General features: G+C 45.4%; 1 protein-coding gene across 1 annotated transcript in view; it reads left to right on the top strand.

Annotated features, from left to right (window-relative positions):
• WNT3A (Wnt family member 3A) overlaps positions 1-26,597 on the top strand; it is an 87,316-nt gene that overhangs the window by 50,516 nt on the left and 10,203 nt on the right. Inside the window, exon 2 of the mRNA XM_074898211.1 lies at positions 72-313. Coding sequence (XP_074754312.1) covers positions 72-313 — 242 coding nt within the window. The remainder of the gene's footprint in view (positions 1-71; positions 314-26,597) is intronic.

The raw sequence follows: 26,597 nt of genomic DNA on the forward strand, positions 1-26,597 counted from the left end.
TGAACCGAGTACAAAGGTGAAAGACATCCCTGACAGCATGTCTTTTTTCCCTGTTTTGTTTTGTTTTCTAGGTCCTTGGCAATTGGTCACCAGTATTCCTCCTTGGGGACTCAGCCCATCCTCTGTGGGAGCATCCCAGGGCTGGTACCCAAGCAGCTACGCTTCTGTCGGAACTATGTGGAAATCATGCCCAGCGTAGCAGAAGGGGTAAAGATTGGGATCCAGGAATGCCAACACCAATTTCGAGGGAGGAGGTGGAACTGCACGACTGTCAATGACAGCTTAGCCATCTTTGGACCTGTGCTAGATAAAGGTGAGTGCAGCGCTACGGGTTTGGCAACAGCAGCATTCATGGTGGAGTAGTGGCAGAGATCTTGAGAAACCTACGGTGAATTCATTTGCTTCTGATAAAGTATCATGTAAAATGGGCTGGAGATAGGACTTGAGCTTGATAAAGGAGGCATGTGATGCAGGCAGGGAAAATTTTGTTGGCCCAGGACCCCATCAAAGCAGTTCAAACCTGACCCTGTCTTTTGTAGAGACAAGAAGATAATTAATCTTTCTTATAGGGATAGCAAGTACCCGTGTGCCTCCACAGTGTAAGGAGGGTGGTTATCCACCACCTCCATTGTACAGCCAACAGCCAAGCACAGGTAAACACTATTTCTATCTCAGATCTCTACTGGGATTGTATAGGTGACCCAGAGAACTGGGAAGTGCCCCATGTGGCAGTGTGTAGAGAGTGAGGTCATCTCTGACCCTGCTTGAAGCAGGAGGTTGGACTAGAGACCTCCCAGGGTCCCTTTCAACATGAAATATCCTATGATCCTGTGCCTCTTGGAAGGAACACAAAGGATTATTGTGTTTTCAGTGGTCAAGCTGGACGTCTGGCTCCTTTTCTGACCCCATGGCATTTCATGCTGCATTTTCAGGTCTCTTAATGATTGCAGAGGGCAAATTATGAGCTGTTGAGGATGGTTCCTAGGTGCTGGACTTACCAGTTAACATCACTTTGGATACCATAATGGGAGACAATGAAGATCAAAGGCCCGAGGAAATCACCATCAATTAATGGTTCTGTTTTCATTGGAAAATTAAGACAGAGTGTTAATTCAGGCAACTAATTCTGACACAGCACCCACTGATGTAAGTGGGAGCTCTTAGAAATGTTTTTTCCCTAAGTCATTGAATGCAGTGGGATTTAAGCACTTGGCTAAATCTGAGTATCTGTAACTTATCCCCTATAAGTTGGCAGGAGCCTATTTTAGCCTGCAAGAGCTGTTTTATCCTTCTTTGCCCTTGTAGTATGCCTTTTAAAATCTAGTCTGCTCCTGACGGTCTCAATAATTCTGGGTCAAGCTCGGCCTTTCCCTTTAGCACAAAGGGGTTCATCCAAAAGGTAGACTCCCATTGCATTTGATTCCTGCCCTGATGGTAAATCCAGGTGCCCTGTGCAGAGCTGTGCAGGAATATGGCTGCCTTCTCTTAGGAGAATATCAGCAGAAGAGGCTTGGAAATCTTCCTTCCTTCCTTCCTTCCTTCCTTCCTTCCTTCCTTCCTTCCTTCCTTCCTTCCTTCCTTCCTTCCCCCATTTCTTTCTCCCTTTCTTTCTCCTTTTCTCTCTTTCTTTCTCTCTTTCTTTGTTTTTTGAAAACAGTAACAGTTACAGGTTCCTGACAGTCTGAAAGTTGGAATTACTTGGTCTTGAATAGTGGAGTAGCACTGTTTGAGAGGAGAGGAGCATCTGGGATAGTTTCAGGGCATCTCCTGAGTTGGTGTATGTAGCTGATCTACATCCACCTTGGGGCACATTCTTCCAGCACTTGCCATCTGGAGATCAGGGTTTTGTTTGTTCTTCCCCTGTTGCATTACTCATATTCTGAGACTTGAGAATTTCTTCTTGTAAGAATTTTGAAGAATAAGGCAGCCAATAGAGAGCAAAGCCTTGATTTGTATCATAGCAGGGCCTCCACCAGACAGAACAGGCATTTTACATGCACCGAGCTGAAGAATGGGTGGTTTCAGCTGGTGGGGTTACCCCGTTGGAGTTGGGTAAAAAGCACCGTATTAAAGCTAGTGTCATTATTCAGGTTTAGCAGTGAGAGATCATCCCAAAATAACGATGCCTGTAAGATCTGCAGTTTAGTGCACTTAGGCCCATATCAAAGTGTCATACCACAATGTTTTGCATGCGATTAAAGTACCCGTTCTGAGTACATCACTCCTGGATGACTATAGCAGTTGAATTATGACAGTACAGCCAAGCTGAGTATTTTTCCCATACGCAGAAGCCCAACATGACCTGCCCAAGATCATTAACTGGGCACAGGCAGTAAGTGAACCAGATAACCCAATGTCTTCACCTCATCCCAAGGCTGGATGTCCTCAAGGACACATGGAGCACCTCATGCTCCCAGATGGTCTCAGATTAGATGCTCCACATCTGCTGTAGCAATTATACCCTGTGCATGAGGAAAGCGATCCTTACCTCCTTGCTGACCGAAGGATCCCCAATTCCATAGGCTGCCAAACACTCTTATCTCACAATGGTGTCGACACGAAGGGTCTGTCCCTGCTTGAGACTGCAGGCCTTCAGTAGCCAGGTTCAGGGAGGGAAAAAAGGCTGGGACGATTTCATAACTGAAGAATGTTGTTCCTTGAGGGAGAATCAAACCACCCTTCAGTTTTGCTTCACCTACAGCAGGAGGGGGGAGAAAAAAAACAGCTCAGTCGCATTCTTGTGCGGCAGATCCCCCAGGGTAGGAACATATTTGAGCTCCTACCCAGAAAGAGAGAAGGAGAAAAGGAGAAAAAGAAAGCAAGCAAGCAAAACTCTATTTTGCAGCTTCGATTTTAAGTCACTTGAGATCTAACTTGGGATCTAACTGCAGCTTCTCATTTGAGTCAATAGGGAGCCCATCCTCCCTCAGCACAAACCAGTGTAGTCACTAAAGCAACTCCCTTTTGCCTTACGTGACTGTCTGTAATTCTTTCATTGAAAAGGACCGATTTTAATGCCTTCAGGAAATACTTTCCAGGCCCAAAACTCAATGAGGTTGTCTCACTTGCTGATTTTGTATCCCATTGCTAATTCGGGGCTATGCTTGAGCTGTGATTCAGCAGTGTCAAACTGTCACCAGACTCTAGTCCTGTTAAGAGCCATATTCTGATATCTTATCTAAAATTGGACTCTTTTTTCCCATCAGCCTGTTTACGAAAGAAAACCCTCATTTTAGCTACAACTCTACTTAAGTTTGGGGTTTTTTTTTAACATTTCCATAGCCAGGCTTAATGAATCACATATTAAACAGCAGTGGTATTCATGAGCTCAGCGACAAGGGAATGGTGATGTTCGGGGATCCAGACCTGCTGCTATTTGGAGACAATATTTGACAGACTTGACCCTATGTCCCTCTAGCTCTTCGTATGTCACTCGGGACATATGAATAGCAGAAATACCCCATCCCATCCAGCTATTTAAATAATCTGTTTTGCAGGTCCTTGACTGTGCAATAAACGTTCCCTATTCAAATGGAATGGAGTCACCTGCCTCGCTATGCTGTGCTACCTGCATGGGGAACCCTTCGGGAATTAGCAGGAGGTGAAATTACTACAGGGCTGTTGGAACAGGGATTTTGCTCCACCTTTGCGGTCTTGGAGAGTATGAGCAGCTGTGCATCTCCATGGAGAAACAGACAGATAGGTGCCACTGCTGGGTCTTTCTTGCAAAGCACTGGGAAATAGGTGTCACAGGTACCCTAGACTATTGGGAATGCAAAGAACAGGATGCCTAAATAGGAAAAGAAGTGAGCCTAGCTAAACTTAACTGTCTGTTTATCAGACATAGCTAAGAGGCTAGAGTTCAAGTAATTTCTAGTCTCCCAGAAGTTCAAATCTCCACTACTGGACAGTGGATAGAACTCTTCACTTGAAGTTTTCTAACAGAGTAATTTCTAGAGGAAAACACTTGATCCCATTTGTTACTTCTCCTGTATTGTATGAGACAGTGGATAGAACATGGCCATAGACACACATTCTTAACTGATCACCTTAGCCACAGCTCATGCCCAGCCACTTACCTGAGAGGTTTTGCAGTTTGTAAGGCATTTGCAATATCTTTCGGTTTCTCAAGGACAAGGGGAGATTTTTCAGTTGTCTTTAAGAATAATCAAGATAAAACTTTGGAGGATGTAGTAGAGGGACGTGCCATCACTGACAACAGAAATTGAATGGCACAATCTAAAAGGCATTTTCCATCTCGAACTTAAGTGCCACATATTGGGAATCCTGTCTTTTGCCCCGGTTTTAGCTTTTGTGCGCTGAAGACACTGTTTGTGTTTAAGTTGTGTTGCATTTTATAGTTTCTCAATGCCATGCAAGCTCTCTTTGAAACTCCTCTGGGCAGAAATATGAACCAATCTCAAGAGAAGTAGTACAATAAAAGCTTATCATGGCCCTGTGTCTTTAAAGGACCCCAGAACATAATTAAGTCAAAATAAAAGTTTCCTCCCTCTCCTCCCCTATTCAATAAAAGTAAATTACCTCAAACTATTTAAGCCCCCAGTTCGTTTAAATGTAAAAAGGGAGCCCTTGTCTATCTATTTCTTTCACTCACTCCCACCTCCTTCTGCTAAAGACTGGCTGGGGCTTTAAACCTGCCAGCTGGACTGAGAAATGGTTAATAGTTATTGTGGAGGAGCAGCTTTTAATGAACTATTGAAGAATGATACATTGATGGAGTAATGGGAGTTTAAGTCGCTCTGTAATGAAACAGGTTCTCAGCGCGGACCCATTGTGGTGTAAATACGGCACGTCTCTCCCACTGTTTGGTCAGGACTAAATAGCAGAGGCCAGAGGGGGGTCAGCTTACTGGGTCTCCGCTTTAGTTAATCAATCTGATTGGATTAGGGTCACTGCGATCCCTAATAATGTCAAAGGTTACGCCAAACTGGATTAAATGCTTTGTTGGGGAGGGCTCAGATTCTTTCAGCTTTCACCGATGGGTCTTGTTTATTAGAGTTTAACACTCATGCAACCTTGGGAAGCCACACCATCCCTTTTTGTACATCGGGGCATTTGCCGGCATGCGAGGGGGTTTGAACGAGCTGGGGCGGGTGCGTGCACGTCCCGTTGCTTTGTCAAGTGTCTGCACCCGTCGGATGTGCCCTCTGAGGACATATATCAAATTCCCCACTGGACAAATGAGAGCCTAATGGGTAATGAGGAGGCTTGGAGGCATAAATTAATTCCGGAAACAATCATTGGCCACTGCCCCGGCTAGAAGGCAAGTGATGAGAGCCACAAAAGCATTGGAGTGACCCACTGTTTGTACCCCCCTGGGTTAACCCCGTTCCTGTCCAGCAAAGAGATGTCCTTTTTGATACAGCTCCTGTTTGTGCAGTTACCAGCATGAGCATGGAATGAAATACGGAGTATTTGAGACTGCTTCTTTATTATTAAACTGGGTAGATGTCTTGCCTTCCAGCACTTCCAATTCAAATCAAGGTGGGATGGGCTGGGATGGCATGTCCCTGTCATCTTATCTGTGAAGCCTGAAGAATTTCTATTGCCTTCACTCATGATGTTCCTCCAGATGACACCGTCTTACAGACATGGCAGTGTCCAAATATCAAATGCAGGGGAAAGGGGTGGCAATAACAGTGTGTCATTGGTAGAAACATGAGATCTCTGGATCTCAGATGCCTCTTTGCTTCTCACAATAATGCTCACACTGCATGTTTATAGCCTGTCAGGACTGTCAGATTATCAAAGCAGATTTCTTGCATGAGGCGGACTAGAGAATTTCACCTCAAGACTTCTGGAATGAAACTTAAATCTGCATTTAACAATGACATCTATTCCCAAAGGACATCTTACCTTGACATACCACCAAGAGACAATCTATCTACCTCCCCTTTCACAAGTCTCCTAATTTCTAATGCGACATGGCTCTGGTGGTAACCACCAGCCACTATATTTTTCTTTGCTAGATTCAGAATAACTGTTCTAGAACAGAGCATTTTGTTTGCTAATTACAGTTTATAAAAAGTTAAAATTGAGGCCTGCAGAAGAGCAGTGGGTCATCAAAAGTTTGTGTCCATTATGTCATGCAGCAAAACAGGTTGAGGGAGTTCCATTGGATGCTGGGGTCCTCCGGGGCATGATTCATCTGACGTATTCTAGACAGGATTAAATTATTCACCCCTGAAGTTTCTACATCTCTCCATCAATCACTGAGGGAATCCAGGGAGACCAGCTCTTGATGAGAAGACTTAGCTCCCAAGAAACACGAGAAAGGCAGAGCAGGAATTTGTCTAGCTCATAAGAGATGTGGGATTCAGGTCACATCCAGTTTCATATGGGATGATGGGCTCTCTTTTGCAACTAGGTTTATTTTGGACTAGTCTTATTTTGGACTCTAGAGCTTTTGGGGATAAGCCCAATGTCTTGTCTCTCTCAAGAAAGCCAAAACATAGCTGTGTTCATGGGTTCTCTTTTGTCCCTGTTACTACTGTGGATGAGAAAGCTTGTCTTGAGTCTAGTGAAATCCATGTGAGTTTTTCCCTGGGTTTAGCAAGAACAGAACAAGACTTAAATTCAGTTATAATACCTCGGAGACACAAGTCTCCTGTGGTTTTTTTTCTTGCTGTGTCGTAACAATATCGCTCCACAGGCTCTCTGATAGGCCTGATCTCATCTACCAAAGTTAGTTGTCAAGGTCTGAGCTAGTCACCCCAGGCTCCCTTTGTAGTCAGTGGAGAGCAATTGGCATCTCCAGAGAGCAATCCATCTGACCTATCTTAGACACCTATCTCGGGATAACATGAATCATACCAAGATGTTTATTTCTCTCCATTGACTATAGAGGGAGCCTAGGGCTACAGGCTCATACTTCCATGTGTACTTCTTAGAGGCCCAGTCTGGGGGCAAACAGTGCCCATCCCCGCTCTTTCTCCTGTCAGAAAGCAGTCCTGACATCCAACCTCTGTTGGAGAGGCCACCTTACTAATGCAAGAGCATGGCACTGAAAAGGATCTCCTGGACCACTGAATACAGTCAGTCCCTTGCTATTTCAGGCGCAATACCATCTCATAATGTCTTTCATGATTTAAAATGAATATGTTTAGCCGACCTCATCATATTTTCCTGATGACATTCTGGCATCTCAGTTGTCTCTGTGCCAAATCCTTACACACACACACACACACACACCCCTTTCCCTGCTCTAGATCAGACTTCTCCACTTCTGCAGTAAAGTAAGACATGAGCAGAAAGCCACAAGATACTGATCCATCCAGGAGGTTAGTTACATGTAGGAGGTAGTCTCTGCTCTCTCATGAAACTCTTCCCAAGAGGATCTGATTTCCAACCACACCCCGTCTACCTCTCTGCTAATGGCAATTTGGGCAGCTGCCCTGGTATCAACAAGGGAGATCTACAAACTCTACCCTGTAACTATGGGGAAGGAAACTGGAAGGATCAGGATTGAAAATGTGACTATGCAAGCTCCGCTCAGCCGTCAGAATGCATAAATGCTGTAGGCCAGAGATTTGTCAATGCTGCTGAGAAAGAGACACAGATCCTGGCTCAAGACTGAAGCATCAGTTGTGTTTAGTGACTGTGTAAATTGAGCTTGGAGCTGGGGATTACTGCAGAGGATGAGACGGTCGTAAGTGCCAGCATAAGGATTCCCTGCCTGAGCCCACGTTTCAGCCCACAGGTACAGAACAGCCCATATTCATCGTTGCAGCATTTCTGAACAGACTTTTGTGTAGCTAACTCAGTACAGGCAGCAGCATCATGGGGGGAAATGCAGTTTGGGGAGATCTAGATGAGCTGTAGCCACATCTCTGGTTTGTAGCCCCCATCAGGACTGGGAGATTAGCAGCTTCCACTGAGCCTTGTAAAGAGCTGCAGGTTGCAATGGCAACAAACAGATGCTGAGGGAGCTTGCCAACACGTCAGTCCCTCAGCCTTTGGGAGCAGGATACCAGTGAGGTGGTAGAGGAGCTCCTTCCCTTACTGCTGGACCTGCTGGTAGGGACAGGTCACCATCAGAAGGGGTCACTTCACCCTCTTATGACTTCAGATGTGTTCAAGGGCAGGCGCTGGGCAGCCCTGTGGTACAGTAGGAGAGCATGCAAAAGACTATGGTTGGCATCACATCTGGCTGCATTTGCCTCCCCACTCCCACTGCAAAGGGAGGCTGCCGTGGCCTGGGTTTGGTGGGCTCAAGGGTTTTCTGGGTTTCTTAGTGAGAAGCCCTGACCTCATCACCTCTCCACCTGCAAAGTGATCCCAGGATAAAGATCAGGCTCTTGTGCATCTGTACGGTTCTCTGGAGATGAGACAGCCCATGTAAACAGCTGTAAACAGCCAACACCCAGACGCAGGCTGCAAACCTGGGAGAGCAGTGATGGTGAAAAGAAAATGCAACAATGCCAAGAGACGATCCTGTTTGTTTTCTGTGCTGCCTCTACCTCCCACTGCACCGACTCTCATCTGTCAACCTTGACACGGAGTTTTTTCTGGCGACTAAAACATCAGACGGGGGATCAGGGAGGGGAGAAGGAACAAGACAGCCCATGGCTACAAAACCGGTGACGTTTCTCCCGGCAGCGGGAGGCACTGGAAACTTCTGCCTCGGGCGGCGTGCACAATGCAGTGGGCTGGCAGAGAGTGGGCTGCACGGAGTTACAGATTTATTTCCTTCCCCCTCCCCTCTCCTTCCTCCGCTTTCCCTGCTGGGTATATTGCATTCCCCAACTGGGCTCAGCCTGGTTGCAACAAGGAGCTCCCTCTGCCGCATCCCAGAGTGCCAAGTCCAAGCGTGGGAGCTAGTCCTAGACAAAAGGGAACAGTAGAGGGAGCTGATTAGCATCCCTTTGTCCCGGGAGAATCCCGGCCCCAAATGGGCCCTTGGCGCACAACCGGCGGCACAAACACACGCACTCATGGACAGGAGCCAGGGAGGGAAATGGGGACTGCGGAGGCTTGGTCGCCTTCATCTGGGGGGAAGGGGGACAGGCTGGGTTTCATCCCTAAGTACTGCTGTGGGATGGGTCCTGAGCTGGGGTGCACTGTCCCCAGGTCCACAAGGGTGGGTTTTGCCAGCTGAGCAGCTAGACGTGTGTCTCCTCGCCCTCCTACGTACCAAACAACCAAAACAAGCCAAGTCTTCTGACAAAGAGGGATCCAAGCCCATGAATGTGGCTTTTCTTCCCTGTGAGATGTGTTATGAGCTGGCAGTGCCGAATAGACAGGGGGATTTTAAGGCTAAAAGGGGCTGTGGGATCATCTAGTTGGATGTATAACAAGCAGAGAATTTCCTCCTGTCCCTCCCTGAGCAGATATGACAGGGCAACAAGAGGAAAACCACGGCATATAAAGATGCCCTGCATGCTTCTTTCTGCACTATGGGCTTGCACAGCAGGGGAGCAGGGCTGTCTCCTGCAGAGCAGACAGGGCAGAGAGCCGAGGCACTTTTTGGCAGGAGACGGGTTAGCGTGCTCCCTGCTAAGGTCTGCCGCAGGAGGAAGCGTGCGCCTTGACCGATCGACTTGCCTCGTTCCTTGCTTCCTCAGCCCCATCTTTCAGGGAGCACCTCCTTCAAAGGAAGGACTCATCATCCAGGAAGATCCAACGGATTAACAAAGAGACAGGGGTCGGACACCAGGAGAGGGAATGGTTCAAAAGGATTGTTATGGCTGTGTTTGTGTTTCTGTTGTGCATGTGAACGATGTGTTCCTAGGAATGATTAGGGCACAATTGACTTAAGACTGAGCAGCGAAAAAAAAAAAAAAAAAAAAGCAGGAGCACAAGGAAAGCATGTTTTTGAGGGGGCTCCAAAGCCTTGGGAGGTGCAAAGACACAGAATCAGAGAGCTTCATGGGAGGCAGCACTCAGCTGAAGTAGGTAAGGACTTCCACCACTCCGGGGTAGGCAAGCGGTGCGACACAGATGTGGTATTTTTTGGAAAAACAGCATGAGATGGGTGGAGCAGAGGTAGCTGAGAACTGTTTGGCGTAGACCCCAAGACATTAAGCAAGGAAATGAATGGTGCACTGTCTCTTGCTTCAGTGTGCTCCCATGTGTCACTGAGATGCTTCTGGTGAGTGTTGCTGGCAGCAGATGGGCCCATAGAAGAAGGCTATAGATAAGTCACAGTATGGATGTACTTTGGGGAAGGACTTGAAGAAAACTGTTGTGATTTTTTTTTTTTTTTTTGGTTTTAGGAAGTAGAAGACAACATAGTGAACCTCAGGGAGGCTCTGGAGCTTTGGCTGTAGGTGACCCTAAAACCTGATGGCAGAGCACAGACAGAAAGCCAGAGAGCCCACCAGATCCTGAGAAACACAAATCTGTCCACATGGTTTGAGGTGAAACTCAAAGAGTGGGTACAGGTCATGGGGGGAGGAATGGAGAGTGTCTTTCACTTTTTATTTCCTCTTGACTCATCTCACTCTTCCTAGAGAAGAAAAACGTGTCACAAAGCATACATGTTGTTTGACTGGCTTCTCCAGACCCAGCCTGGACCAGTGACAGGGAACAAGGCAGAAAAGAGCTTCTGGCTCTGGTTCTGGCTCTGCTTTTGGCTGCGATAGAGACAGTGGAGCAGGTCCTCCTTCCTCTGAATCTCCATTTCCCACAGAGTGCACCACAGAAACAATTGGACACTTCAAAGGGAGTGATACCAAAGTAGGTCATATGTAGGGCCCTGCAGCTCTTGCAACATAATTTAGGTAGTTTTATTGGCCTACTTATGAGTCTTGCTCTCAAGTTTGATCGACAGGGCAGTAATGCTTCATGGAACACTTCCTGGTAGACTGCAGTTTGTTGACTAAGCATCTGGCACAATTTCCTCTCCATTATTTCCAGGTGCTAAATCACATTAAATGATAGCTAATAATTATGGTTTATCCTTTTCTAATCATGCTACTTTCCCAGGGAAGCTCTTGCCACAGGGATGTTGTGGGAGTTGTGAATGGGTGGGGAGGGCACAAGGAGATATTTCTGTTCACCCGGAGCCATAAAAAACTTGGAGACCCCTTAGGCTAGGCATGCAGGATCCAGCTTAGAAGATATTACATCTTGTCAAAAATGTATTTATTTATTTTCTGGGACAGTTTTCCATCAGAAAAGGCAGCTGCATCAAAATGGAGATGTTTTGCAGGACCCCCTCAGTTTCAAGGCAAAAATGCACAGCTTTGGCTTTCTTGTTTTGTTTTGCACATTTCAGATAGTTTCATTTGAGTTCTTGAAAAGAAGCCGTTTTACTTCTTTTTATTTTGAACATGATCTTACCTTAAAATAGAAAGTCATTAAACCATCAAAGTACACTGCTGTACCTTCAATATTTTATAGAATATCAGTCTTTATATTACTGAAGCTGAATTATTTTATCTTGTCAAACAAAAAATTCTGAAATTAACAAGATAAAATACTTCCACAGCCTAAAATATCTTGTTTTGCCAGTCTTTTATCACATGGAAAAATTCAGACTCACGTTTTCCATCTGATTTTCGGCTCTTAAAAATAAAACAAAACAGAATTTCCAGATTTCCCATAATAGAGTAATTTGATTTTTTGGCCCTCACTACTAGCCTTAGTCATGACATATTCTCCAAACTCCTTCATTCTGACAGGCTGCCTAAATCAAGATGAACTGAGAACGATGTATTAGCAGTGGTCTCCTGAGGACCCCTCTAAATTCATAAAACAGCCTTACATCTCTATAAAACGAGAGCTGTAATAGATAAGCCCCAAATCTGTAACTTATTCTCTCCGGTTATAAACACTGAGTCCTGTCATGAAGATGCTCCAACAGGAAATTTCACAGATTCTTCTTAGAGAAGAAACAAAAGCTGTGAACGTATCTTAGTGCTGTTGGTTTTGGTGGAGAAAGATGTTTCTGTTCAGAGAACATTTTCAGTCTGCTTTCCTAACTACATTTCAGATATAGATTCCTTGACAGATGAATTTGAAGACACAGATGTATCTTGAGGGAGGTAGATGGGAGCTCTGTGGAGCGCAGCCAATCTATGCTTGATGTTCAGTCTGTAGTGAGATTTGTAATAGAATTATCATCGTGCCCCCAGCATCCGAAATGAAAAATATTCTCTGTATTTCACTCACCTGAGAACAGTGTCTTCTCAATCAAAAGCTCATGTGGACACCACTTGCACCTGAACTCATCAAAGATGATTTAGTGAGCTTCTGAAGGCAAGACCCTAGCAAATAATGAGTTTTGTAAAGTTCTATTTATGGCTTCATTAATAATGATGCTGGTCCAAACACATCCCCATATCATATCATTGATTCCTGTGGACCAGGAAAGGATTGAAGAGGATACAAATGTCTTATCATAAAATACTTTATACTTCCATTGAGCAACACAAGAGTCTTGCCTTCTTACTTTGGTTCTCAAGAGGCCAGATGGACACTGACACCTTTCAACCAGCACAAAAGCACCATCTAGGTTTTCAGTTCCATGTTTCCAATGTTCGTCCCAAGGCTTCAGTAAATATATAAAAAAACAATAATCAATATGTAAGAATAATCAAATATAAGAGCTAAAAACTCTCCCTAAAACTTCCTCACTTCAACCAAAGCTAACTGCTAACCTTTAGAATATTTCTGTCCCATCAGTCATTAATTCATTTGTTCATTATTCATGTTAAGGTTACTGTGGCTTTCCCGAAATCTTTAAATCCACCTGACTTATGTCAGTGCTTTTTCAAAAAAAACCAGAGAAGGAAACGTGAAAAAAATGTTTGGTTTGTGGGTTGGTTTGTTGTTTTATTTTTAAGGTATCCAAACACATCTCCATGTTGAACTTGACTTTTGATGTAGATATTTTAGAAATGGATGATGCTCTGCTCTGACATCTATACTCACCATTACAACTCTGACATTGTACACTGGTATGGCTACAGAATAATAGTTACTCAAAGTCTGAAGAGTAGGATAGATGCAATTTTAAAATACACGCATCAGCATTACAGCTTTACTGGAAAAGAGGCTGTAATCACAGGTGTTGCAATTCAGTGAGGTCACTGCATCAGGTACTCTGAACTATTAACTGCACATATGTGCCTTTTTTATGGGGTTGACCACATGCTGGAAGTGTATTGGGCTTTTCTTGCTAGGACTGGGTCTTCTGATAATTGAGAGGCTTGGAACTGACTGCTAGTTTGTTAATCCAGGGCTGCATCATCTTTCGTGACGTTTGTGCCTCCTGACGTTTTAGACTTTTCTTTGGTTCCATCAATCCTACCAGGACAAGAAGGGTGTTCTTAATTCAGACTGGGCAACTGAGACAGTTAGCCTGGCTTAAAATGACAGAAGAGCTAAGCTTGATACTGACGGGAATCAGAGAGTTTGGGATGAGCCTCAGTGTGGGATGGTGGATCTTCTTCACTCTATGAGCCACATGTGACATACAGCAGAGTGTTCAGGGTAGCAGTGTATCACGACTGCCTCAGAGGGTGACAGTGGCTCCTCTGAAGCTGTCCTGGGCAAGCAAGCCACATCCCAGAGTAACATAGCCCAGTGATATTGGGCTTCTGTCCCCACACAGCATAGCCCTACTGCTAACCAACCACATGCCGTAGCCAGGGCGAAGAACCATATGCAAACCGCTGGAGAGCCACATGTAATCCAGGAGTGAATTCAGGAGCGGCTGGGGAGCCACTCCTGCCCTAACACCCTGAACTTAAGCTACTCACCCAAGCTAATACCCAAACCCGTCTTGAACTTAAGCTGCTCACCTGAACTAACACACAAACTGTCTGGCCTTAAAAACTGTTTTAACCCAACTTAGCCAACTGAGGTTAACCAATCTGAGTGAAGTATGCAACTTCTTCGTGTGGGTCTTACCAGCTTGGAGTTCTTAATTTCTGTCCTTGATCTCTAGGCAGCATTGTGAGACCGTGGGAATCTGCAGATCATGGGCATTTTGCCTCTTAAATTAAATATATTTAGTCAAAAGGACTTTGAGCTTCAGAGACTGGCATGTTGCATTTAATGTTAAAATAAGGGCAAACACAGGCCTTGAAATTTGAAGAATCCATGAAGTGCCTTTCCAAAATCTCTCCACTCTAAATGAGATGACATCTCAGGGTGAAGTGGAAACCTGTTCTCAACTCTGCTTTGCTCAGGTCTGCTCTCAGTTCCTGAACTCTCTGCAGGCTTCCAACAACCTCCAAAATTAGCACCAAAGTTGATGGAGATGCCCATATGCTTATCCAGAATAGAAGACCAAACATGCAGATTAGGTGAAAAACATGACAAAATCTTCACCGTAACCAAGAAACATAGCAGAAAAATTGCACATATTCAAGAAAGACAAAAGGATAGTGGGACCTGGGTGTGATTTATGGGCAGGAGATAACATTTCTTACCAGGATTGGCATTGCTCCACTGCAGGATAGGATTGGGTAGTATATGGGCGATCCAACTTCAGCAGTTCCAACCGTCTGACTGCCTTCCACACCAGGAGGTCCAGCAGTGTGCGCAACACCCGAGCCCTATCACTGGCCACTGTTGACATACCCAGCATGGGAGCTATGGCTGAATTTCTGAAGAGTAATGCTCAGTTCAAGAGCAACAGCGTCATCTCCAGGAATAAGCCAGGAACCAAACCTCATTTCCTATAGTCCTCTGAGAGCATTCCACTCTCCCCAGTTTATATCAATTGTCAGCACATGCAAAGGCTCCATATCCCATTGCCTGTTGCTTAATCCGTTCCTTCCTGCCCCGCTGTCAATACAATAATACCTCACTGAGGAGATCCACCCACCAGGAAATCCCCCTTTAACACCCTGAAAAGGAGCAGCCAGATTTATCTCTGCTGCTGTTCTGGAAAACTAAATGAGGACTCATCTGCTCTAATCCCTTTTTAAGATTTCAAGATGATGCCTGTGTTTGCATATTAGCATATCTAACAGCTCCTACATGTGCACTGCAAGGCTACTGCTTCACGGAGGTAAATCACATACCAGCACATACTTGAGGTACCCTACTGTCTTCCCCTGAAGACATAAATGACTTTGCAACGACTTCATAAAAATGCTTGAAATGAAGACTTAGATTAAGTGGGCTTGGAGATCTTCCTGGAGAATTAATCTCATGACTCATCCACAGCCTTCTGCTAGAGAGTTTGGGAATCACTCCTTACATGTGACACACAGTATTTCCCTTGGCCTAGTTTTTTGGCATGTCAACTGTGACTTCTTTGGTGTAGGTAGGAAATAGGTACTCCAGTTTGAGGAAAATCCTGAGGTTTCTGCAGCTCCTTTGCACTGGAATGACAGTAAGGCCTTTCAAAACTTTCACAAGTCTTGAAGAGCCTTGAAAAGGTCTCAAATATACATATAAGCAGATGTCAGCCATGGAGTGAAGTCCGCTTGGGATGTGGGTGACATTCTGCTCATTACCCCTCTTGACTCTTTCCTATTTCATGCTGAAAGTCTCAAGTTTCTTAGGAAGCACTGGGAGTATTAGGGAGCACAAGTTTTCGTGGCTTGTGGTGGATGAGGTTGGGAAGGAGTAGGGAGGCCAAGGGCCACCACCAGCACTGACGTGTTGCACCCCGTGAGCACCAGAAGTCATACAGGACTTCTGTGTCCTCACTATTACACCACCCACTGTGCACTGCATATAACACCCCCAGCCTTGTTGTGGGGTGTTGTCCTGGGTGGACTTCTGAACTGAACCACTGTTACAGTTACCTGAAATTGCTGGAGACAGGACTTTCTGACCAAGGTTGTAGATGAGGTCTGGATGACGTTAAACTGAAGATTGGGTGATTTGAACTCAGCCTTTTCCCCAGACGCAAACCAAGTTGGTCCTCTTAGGATAAATTCAGATGTTTGCTGTGTTTTTTTGGGCCACAGTTTTCATCTAACTCCTTCATTTTGGTAGTCCCTGCCTATCTGGAAGCAGGAAATACTAATATATCCGCTAAGCTCCTGAATGACGTTGTCCACTAATGAGACTTGTTGGGCCATGTAATATGCAAGCCCAAGAGCTTTTACCCCTCCCAGCTAATGTGGGAGAAGCATCTAATTGGAAGGATGCATTTTCAGGCCCATAACCGTCAGAAACTTTGTTGTGCCAGTACAGATCCTAATTCCCCTCAGTCCTGCAAGCCTTTTGCTGGCAAGTCTGGAACTGCACTGAAGACGTGAGCCATTTGCATGATTAAAGGTTGCAGGACCAAGCTGATTAGAAAGATTCAGCAGATTCTCCAATCAGAGCATTAGTGCTGATCCACTAGGTAAGGAGCTGGCTCTGGGTATGTAGTTGGCTTCTCCTCAGAGTAACTTCCACAGGTTTCCATTGAGAGCTGGAAGTTCTCAGCTTCTCTCAGGACTGATCTCTGCACCTGCAGAGTGAATTCTTGTAAATATTGTTGTGGTTTTGGTGGCTTTTTCTTTATAATATCAAAACCTGCTGCTTTGATTAGAGATGGGGGGAAAAAATCTGACAGTGTTTTCTGGCATTTAGTCCCTAATTGAAATATTCCCTTTGGGTATTTAAAAAAAAAAAATATTAAATTGGCCCAGATATTTTTTTATGAATAACACTTTAATTAAATTTTTACATATTAAATGTACATCAAGCGAAATAGTTAGACAAATAGCATGAGTGTTAGTCATGAATAAGCAAAGGGATGAATCAGTCAAAGACTGCGTATGTTACAACAGCCTCTCCCTCTGAGGGCACATGTGAGATGCTGAAAGGCAAGGAAAATTAACATGAGAGATGGAAGCGAGTGAGAAGAGGCAGCACAGAAAAAAAAAGGCCAGAAGAAAAGCGAGGTACCCAGTGGGATTAATAAGGTAAGGACTCCCTCGTTTACGCAGGCATAAGTCACGGACTCAAGGGAACTGAGCTCTATTTCCAGCTCTGCCACTGAACTGCTATGCAACTTTACAGCATTACTTTGTTTTCCTCTCTTCCTTGCACTTCCTCCTCCTCCTTTGGTTTGCCCAGGTTAATTTGACGAGTTCTGTTCCATGTCCACTTCAATTGCAGCCGGGGGACTGGGACTAGACTTTGGGAAGAGCTGTCTAACGGTAAGGGTAGTGAAGCATGAGGATAGATTGCCTCGGGAAGGGGTGGAAGCTCCGACCTGGGAGGTTTTCGAGAACAGGTTAGACAAACATCTGTCAGGGATAGTTCAGGCAGAGTGGATCCTGCCTTTGGGCAGAAGGGTGCGAGGTCCAAGTCTGATATCTATGATTTTAAGGTTTTCTGGAGCAGGGGCTGAACCTGCCAATGCATCTAGATAACAGCTTCATGCAAAATAACAAGAAGTGAGGTGTCTCATTAGAAAAAGTAAGCTTTATGTAGGAAAAAAAATACTCCTATACCAAGATTCACCCCTGATTAGGGTGACTTAACTTTTCTGCTACTTCCACTGAATGAGATAAAGGTTATTCTGATTTACACCAGGCCAAGAGGGGAATCAGGCCCCATGTTGTTCTGCTGGTGGCCAAAATATATTTTTTAATTTACCCAATTTATTCAGTAACTGATTTTCAAAGACATTTCCTAAGGGTTCTTGGTTGTTCTTTTTTTTTTTCCTGCACTTCACATATCATCTATCCCCACTCATTACACAGGGCAGCAGCACTGTTGCCACCGAGGGAGCTTACATTTAACAAGAGAGGAATCTTCAGCATCTCCCATCCCAAGAGACTGCAGGATGCGTAGCTTTGATTTTGTTGCTGTAAGATAGGCAGGGATGAAAGCGATGTGCACTGTCAGTAAACCCTTAAGGTACTAGGTTCCTCCAGCAGTTTGGCAAATGCCTTCCACTCCCACTAAAGTCACCAAAGACCGTGTAGGCAGAGCAGGTCATCACCCTTCCTTCCCTCCAACTTAATATGCTGGATAAGGAGCCATGAGTTGTTCCCACCGACTCTTGAGCACACACACCCATAGCCGTGGGGTGTGGATGCTCTTTAAGAACCCGTAGTAGAACAGCAGATGCAAAATCAGGAATAACGTCGTGTCCAGCTGTCAAATAAGAAGGTAGGGCTGACATAAGAGCAAACAGGCATTTGGTGAATTAAAAGCAGCAAGAATGAGAAGTATATTGCCAGTTTTCTTGCAGTCAGGTTGGAAAAGCTCTGGAAAAGCTCGACAATGTGAAAGAGAAGAAGCAAAACCACCATAATGACATATAGCCCAAGGAAGGCAATGCTTCATCAAAGGATATGTTATCATTTGTCTCAAAATGGGTGAGCCCAGAGACAGAGATCGAAGCTGGATCAAAACCCACAGTACCTGCCTCTTTTTCCCACTCATTCACAGCTCCCATCTCTCTTCAGAGAGACTCCAATCCCTACCTGGAGGTTATTCACATTCTGGGTGCCCATCTTTTCCTTGCCTGGGAGGGCAAAACCTATGTGCAGTTCAGACTGGAAGAGATCATCTCCATAGGAGAGGGCATCTCTGCACACTTCTAGCTCTGCTTGCCACGAGGGCTGACGAGTGTATGGCACGGGGCTGGGCGAGAAAACTGCATCTCTGTAATTAGGTAGGTGGGTGTTATTCAAGTTTAAGAAACCTGGGCAAAATAAGGTAAGCATGAGATTAATGAACTTGGCTTGTCTTATGAATACAAATGATGACTGGCTGGGAAAGTCGTCTGGAGTTGTTTGGTATCCTTTTCTTCTACAGCAGGGCTTTTTTTTTTTTTTTTTTTTGAGGTCAAGTAGATATCTCATGCTGCAACAACTGTGATGCAGCTCTGATTATGGGCGGGATCATGCAGCAGCAGGAGAACTGGGTCTTGACCAACACCTATCCACAATTTTGAAATTGTTTTGGGGTCATTGATTCAAAAATCTACGTGGCTCAGTGAGGAACAGAAATCATCATGTCAGAGAGCTTCTTGGTGGGCATCGGAAAACCCAGACCATTCTCCTAACCCTGGTTGGATGTTCCAGTTGAAGACAGCTCACTCCTTGAGCTGACTCCTCATCCCTGCAGTAAGAACATGTGACCGTTGCCCACACAGCAGGATGAGAACTGCATGTCACCCACTTCACCGGTGTGAATGGGTGGATGGCTATCCATGATATGTAACCCATGCACGTTTGTGGGGGCAAGATAGATACTGTTTGCGTGTGGTAGAGCTTCACTTTTTAAAATCACAAGTAGATACAAATTATGTCTATTTTATTGTTTATGTTATTATTTTTTAACCCCAGTCTATCATTTGACATGGAAGCTGATGGAAATCTTCCATTTAGTTCATTTCTGTGTTCTTATATTCACCAAGAACTCAAGCTCTTTCTCTTATTCTGGGTGTGACAGATTGCCAGCTGGTCTCCTTCGCCAAGTATTCACCTTGCATGTTTTTGCTTGGCTTCCCAAATCAAACTGATGACATTTTCAGTCCAGCAGGATGACAGGCTAACTCTTCGTGGTAGCTAAAATGAACCATTATTAGGACATACATGCAGTAGAGGGTGAGGTCTATTTTAAAAGCATTGTGTTGCAGATACTTTTCTTCAATTTTTAAGTACCAGGACTCATTTGTCCATGTCTGAGACCAACACCAGGCTGCTCAGCAGTTCACAGACTTGTCTTAGCCATACTGACAATGCACAGTGGTGCTCAGAGGGATATCTTTATTTTTTTCAATTTTTCTATTGTGATTATTCTTCCTAGGACTGAAAGATTTAAGGGGATGCCCCTTAGAACATGACTGTTGGTAAGAAGAATTCCTGCAAAGACTTTTTCAGAAAAGGTCTATGTATGACAAAGTGCAGGGTCTGCACCCACTTAGCCTGCAGATGTATTTATGGAGGGTATAGCTGTTTCCTTCAGAAAAGGGTGGTGTAGGTCAGCTCTTGGGGTTACTGTTTTGGTTGAGTGAGCCAGTAGATTTGTTAGTTTGCCCACCCTTAGAAGATGTGCTCCTTGCTGTAGTCCTCACATGCACTCCCTCCATGATGGACAAGTACAGAACTGAATATGACTTTAGACAAGTGTTCAGTATATTTAACTCCCTTTTCTGTTTGCAAGTTATACAAGAGCTTTAACTATAATCAGAATACCTGTCATCCAAAGCTTATCGGCTGACTTCTAATTGCTTGAAAATCATCCAGTCTGTGTCCACAGCTTTGCAATTTTCTTACTCCTCTCTGCCTAAACAGATCTGCAATCCCTACTCCTTTAGCTGCATCCTCAAGTACTTGGGATTAGAAAGCAGGAAGATAATGATTGCTCTCCATTTCACAGGTGGGCAACTGGGGCAGAGGCAGGGCAGATGAGCTGTTCAAGAGACATGCTGTTTAGGACTGAGCCCCTTCTCCCTCAGGAACCACAGATCCAGCCTCCAAACCATGCTTCCTATTTATAAAAAGCTATTTATAAAAAGCGGCTTTTGTGCTTTGGGAGCTGCATAAAAACTTTCTGCCTCCACAATTGGATGAAACTGAAACCCACAGAAAAAAAAAAAAAAAAAAATTCCAAAGCCTGCTGCAGGGGTTTGAGCAGTTAGTTTCCTGCAGTTCCCCCAGCACCCAAAACCCCCTCCCTTCTCCAAACTGAGCCTGTAAAGCAAAAACTTCTGCAAGCTGAAAAATTGCTTAATTGCCTCAAATTGATTCCATGGTTTTATTAAGATATTTTCCCAGCTCTATTATGGTTAATTATTTGTATTACAGGGGACTCTGAGGCCCCAAGCAGAGATCAGGGCCCCATTGTGCTAAACACTGTACAAGCACATAATAACAAAATCACTCCTTGCCCCACATAGCTTACAATTATGTGGAGAACTGCAATGGAAACATACCACAGCTCGTGTGAACACCTTTTAGGAGAGGCTAATGTGGATTCTGAAAGCAAAAAGGATCCCTCACGAGAGCCTGGGCTGCTTTCATTGTGCATGTTCCCTGCAGCCTTGCTCTTCTTGCTGAGCTCTGGTGGGAAAAAAATCAAGGGAGAATATTGACGTACAAGCAACAGAGGAACCCTCCACCTGTCCCAAGGCTTTATGATGGGAAAGGGGGAAATGCAGAATAGGAAAGGAAAGTGGTGAAAACAAAACAGGTCCCTGTTGCTGCTTTCCCCTCTCATTTGTGCTTGGAAGCTGGGCTGTGGGAGGTTCATGAGGGAGCTTGTTTCCCCCGGGGGATTTCCAGCCTCATTTTGCAGACTCAAAGCGTTCCTCTGTTTAGGTAAATGTTAAGATGAGCTTTCAGCTAGTCTTGTGGAGACCCGGCACCCACTGCCACTGTCTTCCTCCGCTTCCCAGCCCGGGCAAGGAAGAGGAGCAAAAATGCCAAAGGAGAACCCTGTGCTTCTCCTTCCCCCTCCTCCCACCCCACAACCAAATCTTTGCGGCTGCATCTTGGTGTGTGCATGGGAGATCTTGCTTATTGAGGGGGTCAGCACTGGGGAGGCTTTTCCACACCTGCAAGAGAGCAGGGAGAGTTTTCAGACCTTGAACCTTGCTAGAGGTGATGCTTGGGGCTGGGAGTGTGACAGGTTTTGGATGAATGGCCAGGGGCTGATTCAGCCACGGGTACTGATTGTACCCTGGGTGCTGCTGAGCTCTGGGTGACCCTCTGGGGATGCTCAGGAGGTGTCTCGCAGAGAGATCGCGCATCTTTGCACTGCCCACTCCCATCTTGTGCTTTTTCCTGTGTTGCAACTCAGGGTTGAGAGGACGTGAAAAGCAGCAAACTGTAGCCCAAAACCAGGGGAAAATCCAATTGTTTCCAAACACTAAACTCAGGACTCAAGCAGAGCAGGAACTTCTGGAGATAACGTGGTGTCTGAGTGTGTGTGTGTGTGTGTGTCTGTGTGCGTCTGTGTGTAAAACGGCCTTGCAGAATCCCCCAGCTTTAGCAGGGCTTTGAAAAAGATCTGGGTGGTGATTCAAAATCCAGGTTATGACCTGTGACCTTTGGATGAGAAATTGTTGCCATTTAGGATGTGTTAGGAGGTCCATCCTTTTCATCAAATGCGTGTTTCTTCTTGCTGCGGGAGGCAATCACACCGGTATATCATTAACTCACAGAAAAGGAGGCTGTAAAAGAAGTTGATGGGGGACCTTAGCCCACACCCTGCTGGGGTCTGCTCAGAGCACAATATCCCAGCGACCATGAGATTAAGCTAAAGAGAAAAGTGAAAATGCTTTTCACGATTCACACGCCCTTTAGATTGTTTTATTAAACCATTTGAATAGGGATTTCCCTTTCGGCCGACAACGGGGCCCGGCCAATGCATAGTTCTAGGTTGCTATGACTTAGTTGGTGCTGGCTAATCACAAGTGAGGGCAAATTTCATATAAAATATCTCAGGCCATTGTCAACCTAATGCAGCGTGACAGTGCCAGCACAAAGGGGGATTCATTCACCCCAGCAGGTAATAAGGACGATTTGCCATACCAACCAGGCAGTCTCGAGGGGGGCTGTCAAATACGATCAGAGCAACGAAATGGAGCCTCACATTCCATTCTCAGGTGGGCGAAGGCGATCCTTTTGTTCGACCATGTTGCTTCTGATAACAGAATACAGTTTTGGGTTTTTTTTCTTCCCTGTATCCTATTGACCAGAGAGGCTGTTTTGCACAGCAGTCTTTGGGGCTTGCTTTTTTTTTTCCTTGCCTTTTTTTTTTTTTTTTTTTTTTTGAGTCCAGAAGGGACCTTGATGATCCTTTAACCTGGAAGGCACCCTGGAGAATTTCAGCCCAGTCCTTCCCCACTCCTTTTCCACCTTACCCTTTCATTAAGGACTTGGTCCTGCCACAATGAGCATGCTGTATCTCTGCTAATAACCCTCAATTGGCACACAGCTTCCTTTTGTCTAGAGCCTCCCAGGGACACGGGACCATTGGGGAGATGAGGGGTCGGGGTAATTTGGGGCGGTTCGAAGGGCCGAGAGGACCATGCTGTTTCAGGACTCGAGACGGCAATGAAATATTCAGGAGGCAGAATTTACAGGGATGGTGGGAGGAGGGGATCAGACGCCGAGTGTTTCACACATGACCAAGCCAACAGAAAGACAGATAAAACGTGCTTGCATTAAGCAGGGTAGGTAGGGAGACATACATGGTAATGATTAGATCGACAGAGAGATAGGGCGATAGAGAGAGAGATAGAGGGATGTTTGCTTTGCAGGTATCAGACTTGGGTTACTGATACCAGACTGTCCTGCTGATTTGCCTATCTTGGGGGTCTGTTTACCTGCGATCACCTGGGGTTATTTTGACAGTAGCTAATTAGCAAGAGCATGCCAGCCCTCAACCCACCCTCTGCTCACACAAGGGCTGGGAGGGTGGCAGGGAGCAATGGCCCTGCTCCCAGACCCCCGCACAAGGCTCCAGGGTTGCTCCAGTGTCTGACAATCTGGCTCTACCTGTTTCAGGTAGAGCATGAAAGGTTTGGAAGTGCAGGCACCACGCTGGAGGTTGCAGCTCTGTTGCGCTGGGTGCAACAATAATCATAATCAACCAGCATAAAAAAAGAGGTTTGTTTTTTTTTTTTTAAAAAAGAAAAAAAAAAGAAAAAAAAAGAAAGAAAATTAAAAAAAAAAAAAACAAACATCTTTCAGATGTTTTAGGGGAACTTGCCCTTCAGGATTTTGCAAACTGTTAATCCAATCTCCTTCAATCCAACATTCTCTCTTATCTGTATCGCCTTCATGTTCCCTGGCAGGAATTGCCCATTTAATAATTTCCCTCCAATGATCTGAATCACAGCTAATCTGATCAAATGTCTTTTTAGGGCCTTTCATCTTCCCAGGGATGTGTTGACACTAGCATGCTGGTTCAGAGGAAACAAGAACTCAATCAGAACTTCGTTCAAAACACAGATGGGACCCAAACCTAACCTTTCCTTTAAGATATGCAAAAGTGTGGTTAACTTCTTGTTATTATGCTTTGCATTTGCATAAATCTTTGCATTTAGGGGCCTGATTTTTAAAGGGATAAAAAAGTCAAACAAACCCCGGAGCTGGATTTTGGTGAGAAACAGGGCAGAATCAGCTGGGCACGGAGTTGGCGTGGCTCTCTGTGACCAACAGCATAGGCTGTTGTGTCATGCAGAGCCCGGCACGGATCCACGGGGACGGCTTCTGGCTGGTATCACCTGCTGCAGTGTGGGTGCTCCGAAGCTGCATTTCTCCCACTGCTGCATCTGCTCTTGGAGCCACCCTCATCCCATTCCAGGGTTCGACCTGAAAGCCTCAATTACCTGCAGCCCCCCAGAACTGCTGTTTCAGCAAAAGAGGCTTCCTCAGACTTGGAGATAAACCCACTTGGGAAATGCTGCTAAAGACTAGGGGACCTGAGAGAAGCTTACACAGCAGACAACGGCACCAGACTTTTGGGTTTCGTTGGTGTATGTCTCCAAACGGTTCAGGTCAGTCTTCGAATCTACACCGAGACTGTAGTCTTACAAACAGATCTTTGAGGAATGGACTAAGTGATCCTTCAGCATCCAAGGGATCCCAGGCAATCATTTAGGCTCCACTCTTTTCCAAAGGATCCCATGCAGTCATGACCTTCTGGACAAGATTATATAGCTCTGGACATGTCTTCTCTGTGCAGTGCAGAGCTACTTTAGAAAATCCTGGGGCTACTGCCGAGACCTATAATGAATATAAGCCCAGATGAGGTGCTGATAAGAAAATAGCCATGTCGGCAGAGCTCAGCACAGAGGCAGCCTGAGGTACTGGTGTTCTTACGGAGGGCCATATGGAAAATGAGTGATCCAAGCATAAGCATCATTCCTAGAGTAGTAAGGCATCATGCAGTACAGGCAAGAGAAAAATCCTCCCTTTTACTCCTCTGTAATGTAAGGCAGTGACCAGGCTCTGATCTTACAAAAGTCTCTAGAGTTTTCTCAGAGTAACAAGGATTTCCTGACTGATGCCACTGTGATTGAGAAGAAAATCAGGGTCAGGACACTTGGCTGCTTGGTGTTTAGACTTGGGAGTGACATCAAGGAAAGAAATGAAATCTTTAAAGAAGCTCAGGATCTCTTCCTGAAGTTTGGACTTTGGAAAGCATTTTCCAATATGCCTAGTAAGAATACATGTTGTCGAGTTTAGGAGTGTGCTCTGTGGAATGATTCACCCTCCCACCAGGAAGCCTGACTTGTCCCCTCCTTTTATAATCCTTGTGTTGAGAGTTTCCAAGGCTACCTCTTGCTCTTCTCCACCTTTTCTAATGGGTAGAAGGTGCATCTTTGAAAGCAAACAGCAAGCATGGTACAAGAATCCCCTTTTAAGGAGTAAGGGGGTAAATGGGGAGCCTTCGGTGTCAGGCCAAAAGATGCTGTTGCAGATCAACATGTTGAGGTTGGTGAGGATGGGTCAGGGGAAATATGAACACTGGAAACAAGGGCCTCTCCAGAAACAAGCTGAAGGAAGCTTGAGGCTGAGCCAGACAGCTTATGTAAAACCCTTTCAGTTGGTTTATCTGAGATGGGATCCTCTATTGCTACAATCGAGAGGAATGTGGTGAAACTGAAGCTCTCCTGCCTCCAAGGCTGCGAGAGCCAATATTTTGTTTCCAACGTTCCCAGTGTTTTCCCCACGAGCGATGTCAGGCTCTCAGCAGCCGTGACACCTCTGTGATCCTCCTCCTCCTCTATGATGGGAACAATGCTTTCTCCCCTCCAGCAGTTGGGCACTGTCTCTGCACCGTAAATGGATCTGTCAGCTTGGTGTGTGCCAAGGGGTTCCCTGTTCTCTGTCTTCACCTGGTGCCGTGCCAATATTTAATAGTTCTGATTGGCAAATTATTTCCTTCTTTGTCATCATAAAAAAACCCACAAAATCTTTTAACATATTTTTTTCCCACATTCCCTCCTCCTTTCCCTGGGGAGAAATATGCCCTGTGCTGTGAGATGTGACCCTTCATTTTTCAGAACCGTAGAATCATAGAGTGGTTTGGGTAGGAAGGGACCTCTAAAGGACACCTAGTCCAACCCTCCTGCAATGAGCAAGGGCATATTCAGCTAGATCAGGTCTCTCAGAGCTCCGTCCAATGTCACCTTGAATATTTCCAGGGATGGGGCATCTACTACCTCTCTGGACAACCCGTTCCAGTGTCTTACCACCCTCATAGTAAAAAATGTCTTCCTTGTATCTAGTCTGAATCTACCCTCTTTTAGTCTAAAACCATTATCCCTCATCCTATCACAACAAGCCCTACTGAAACGTCTGTCCCCATCTTACTTATAAGCCCCTTTTAGTGCAAAGAGCATCATAAGGTGGGGGCATCACCCCCATGTCCTGAACCCTCAGTTCTTGGCTCTGAGGGGTCTGGTGGTTGGCAAGTTTAGCACAGAGGCCAGCTGGGCTGAGGTACTGGAGTACCTTCTGCTGGTATCTGGGACAAGAAAGGCTGCATTGCTGTAGGTGGTCCTTACCCTGAACACAGATTTCAGGGCAGGCAGGCCATTCATGTTAGCGTAAGCCAGTAGTGATGCCTGCATATATTTTTGCAGCTTCTGTGAGCTCTGACTCACCGGTCCCATCGGATTTCACTTCTGCTGTTCAGAATGTAGTTGTGCCTGCAAGGCTGTCAGTGTGAGCCTGAAGAAAACCTCTTCTCCTGGG

Source organism: Athene noctua, chromosome 2, assembly GCF_965140245.1.
Source record: "Athene noctua chromosome 2, bAthNoc1.hap1.1, whole genome shotgun sequence".
NCBI classification, from domain to species: Eukaryota; Metazoa; Chordata; class Aves; order Strigiformes; family Strigidae; genus Athene; species Athene noctua.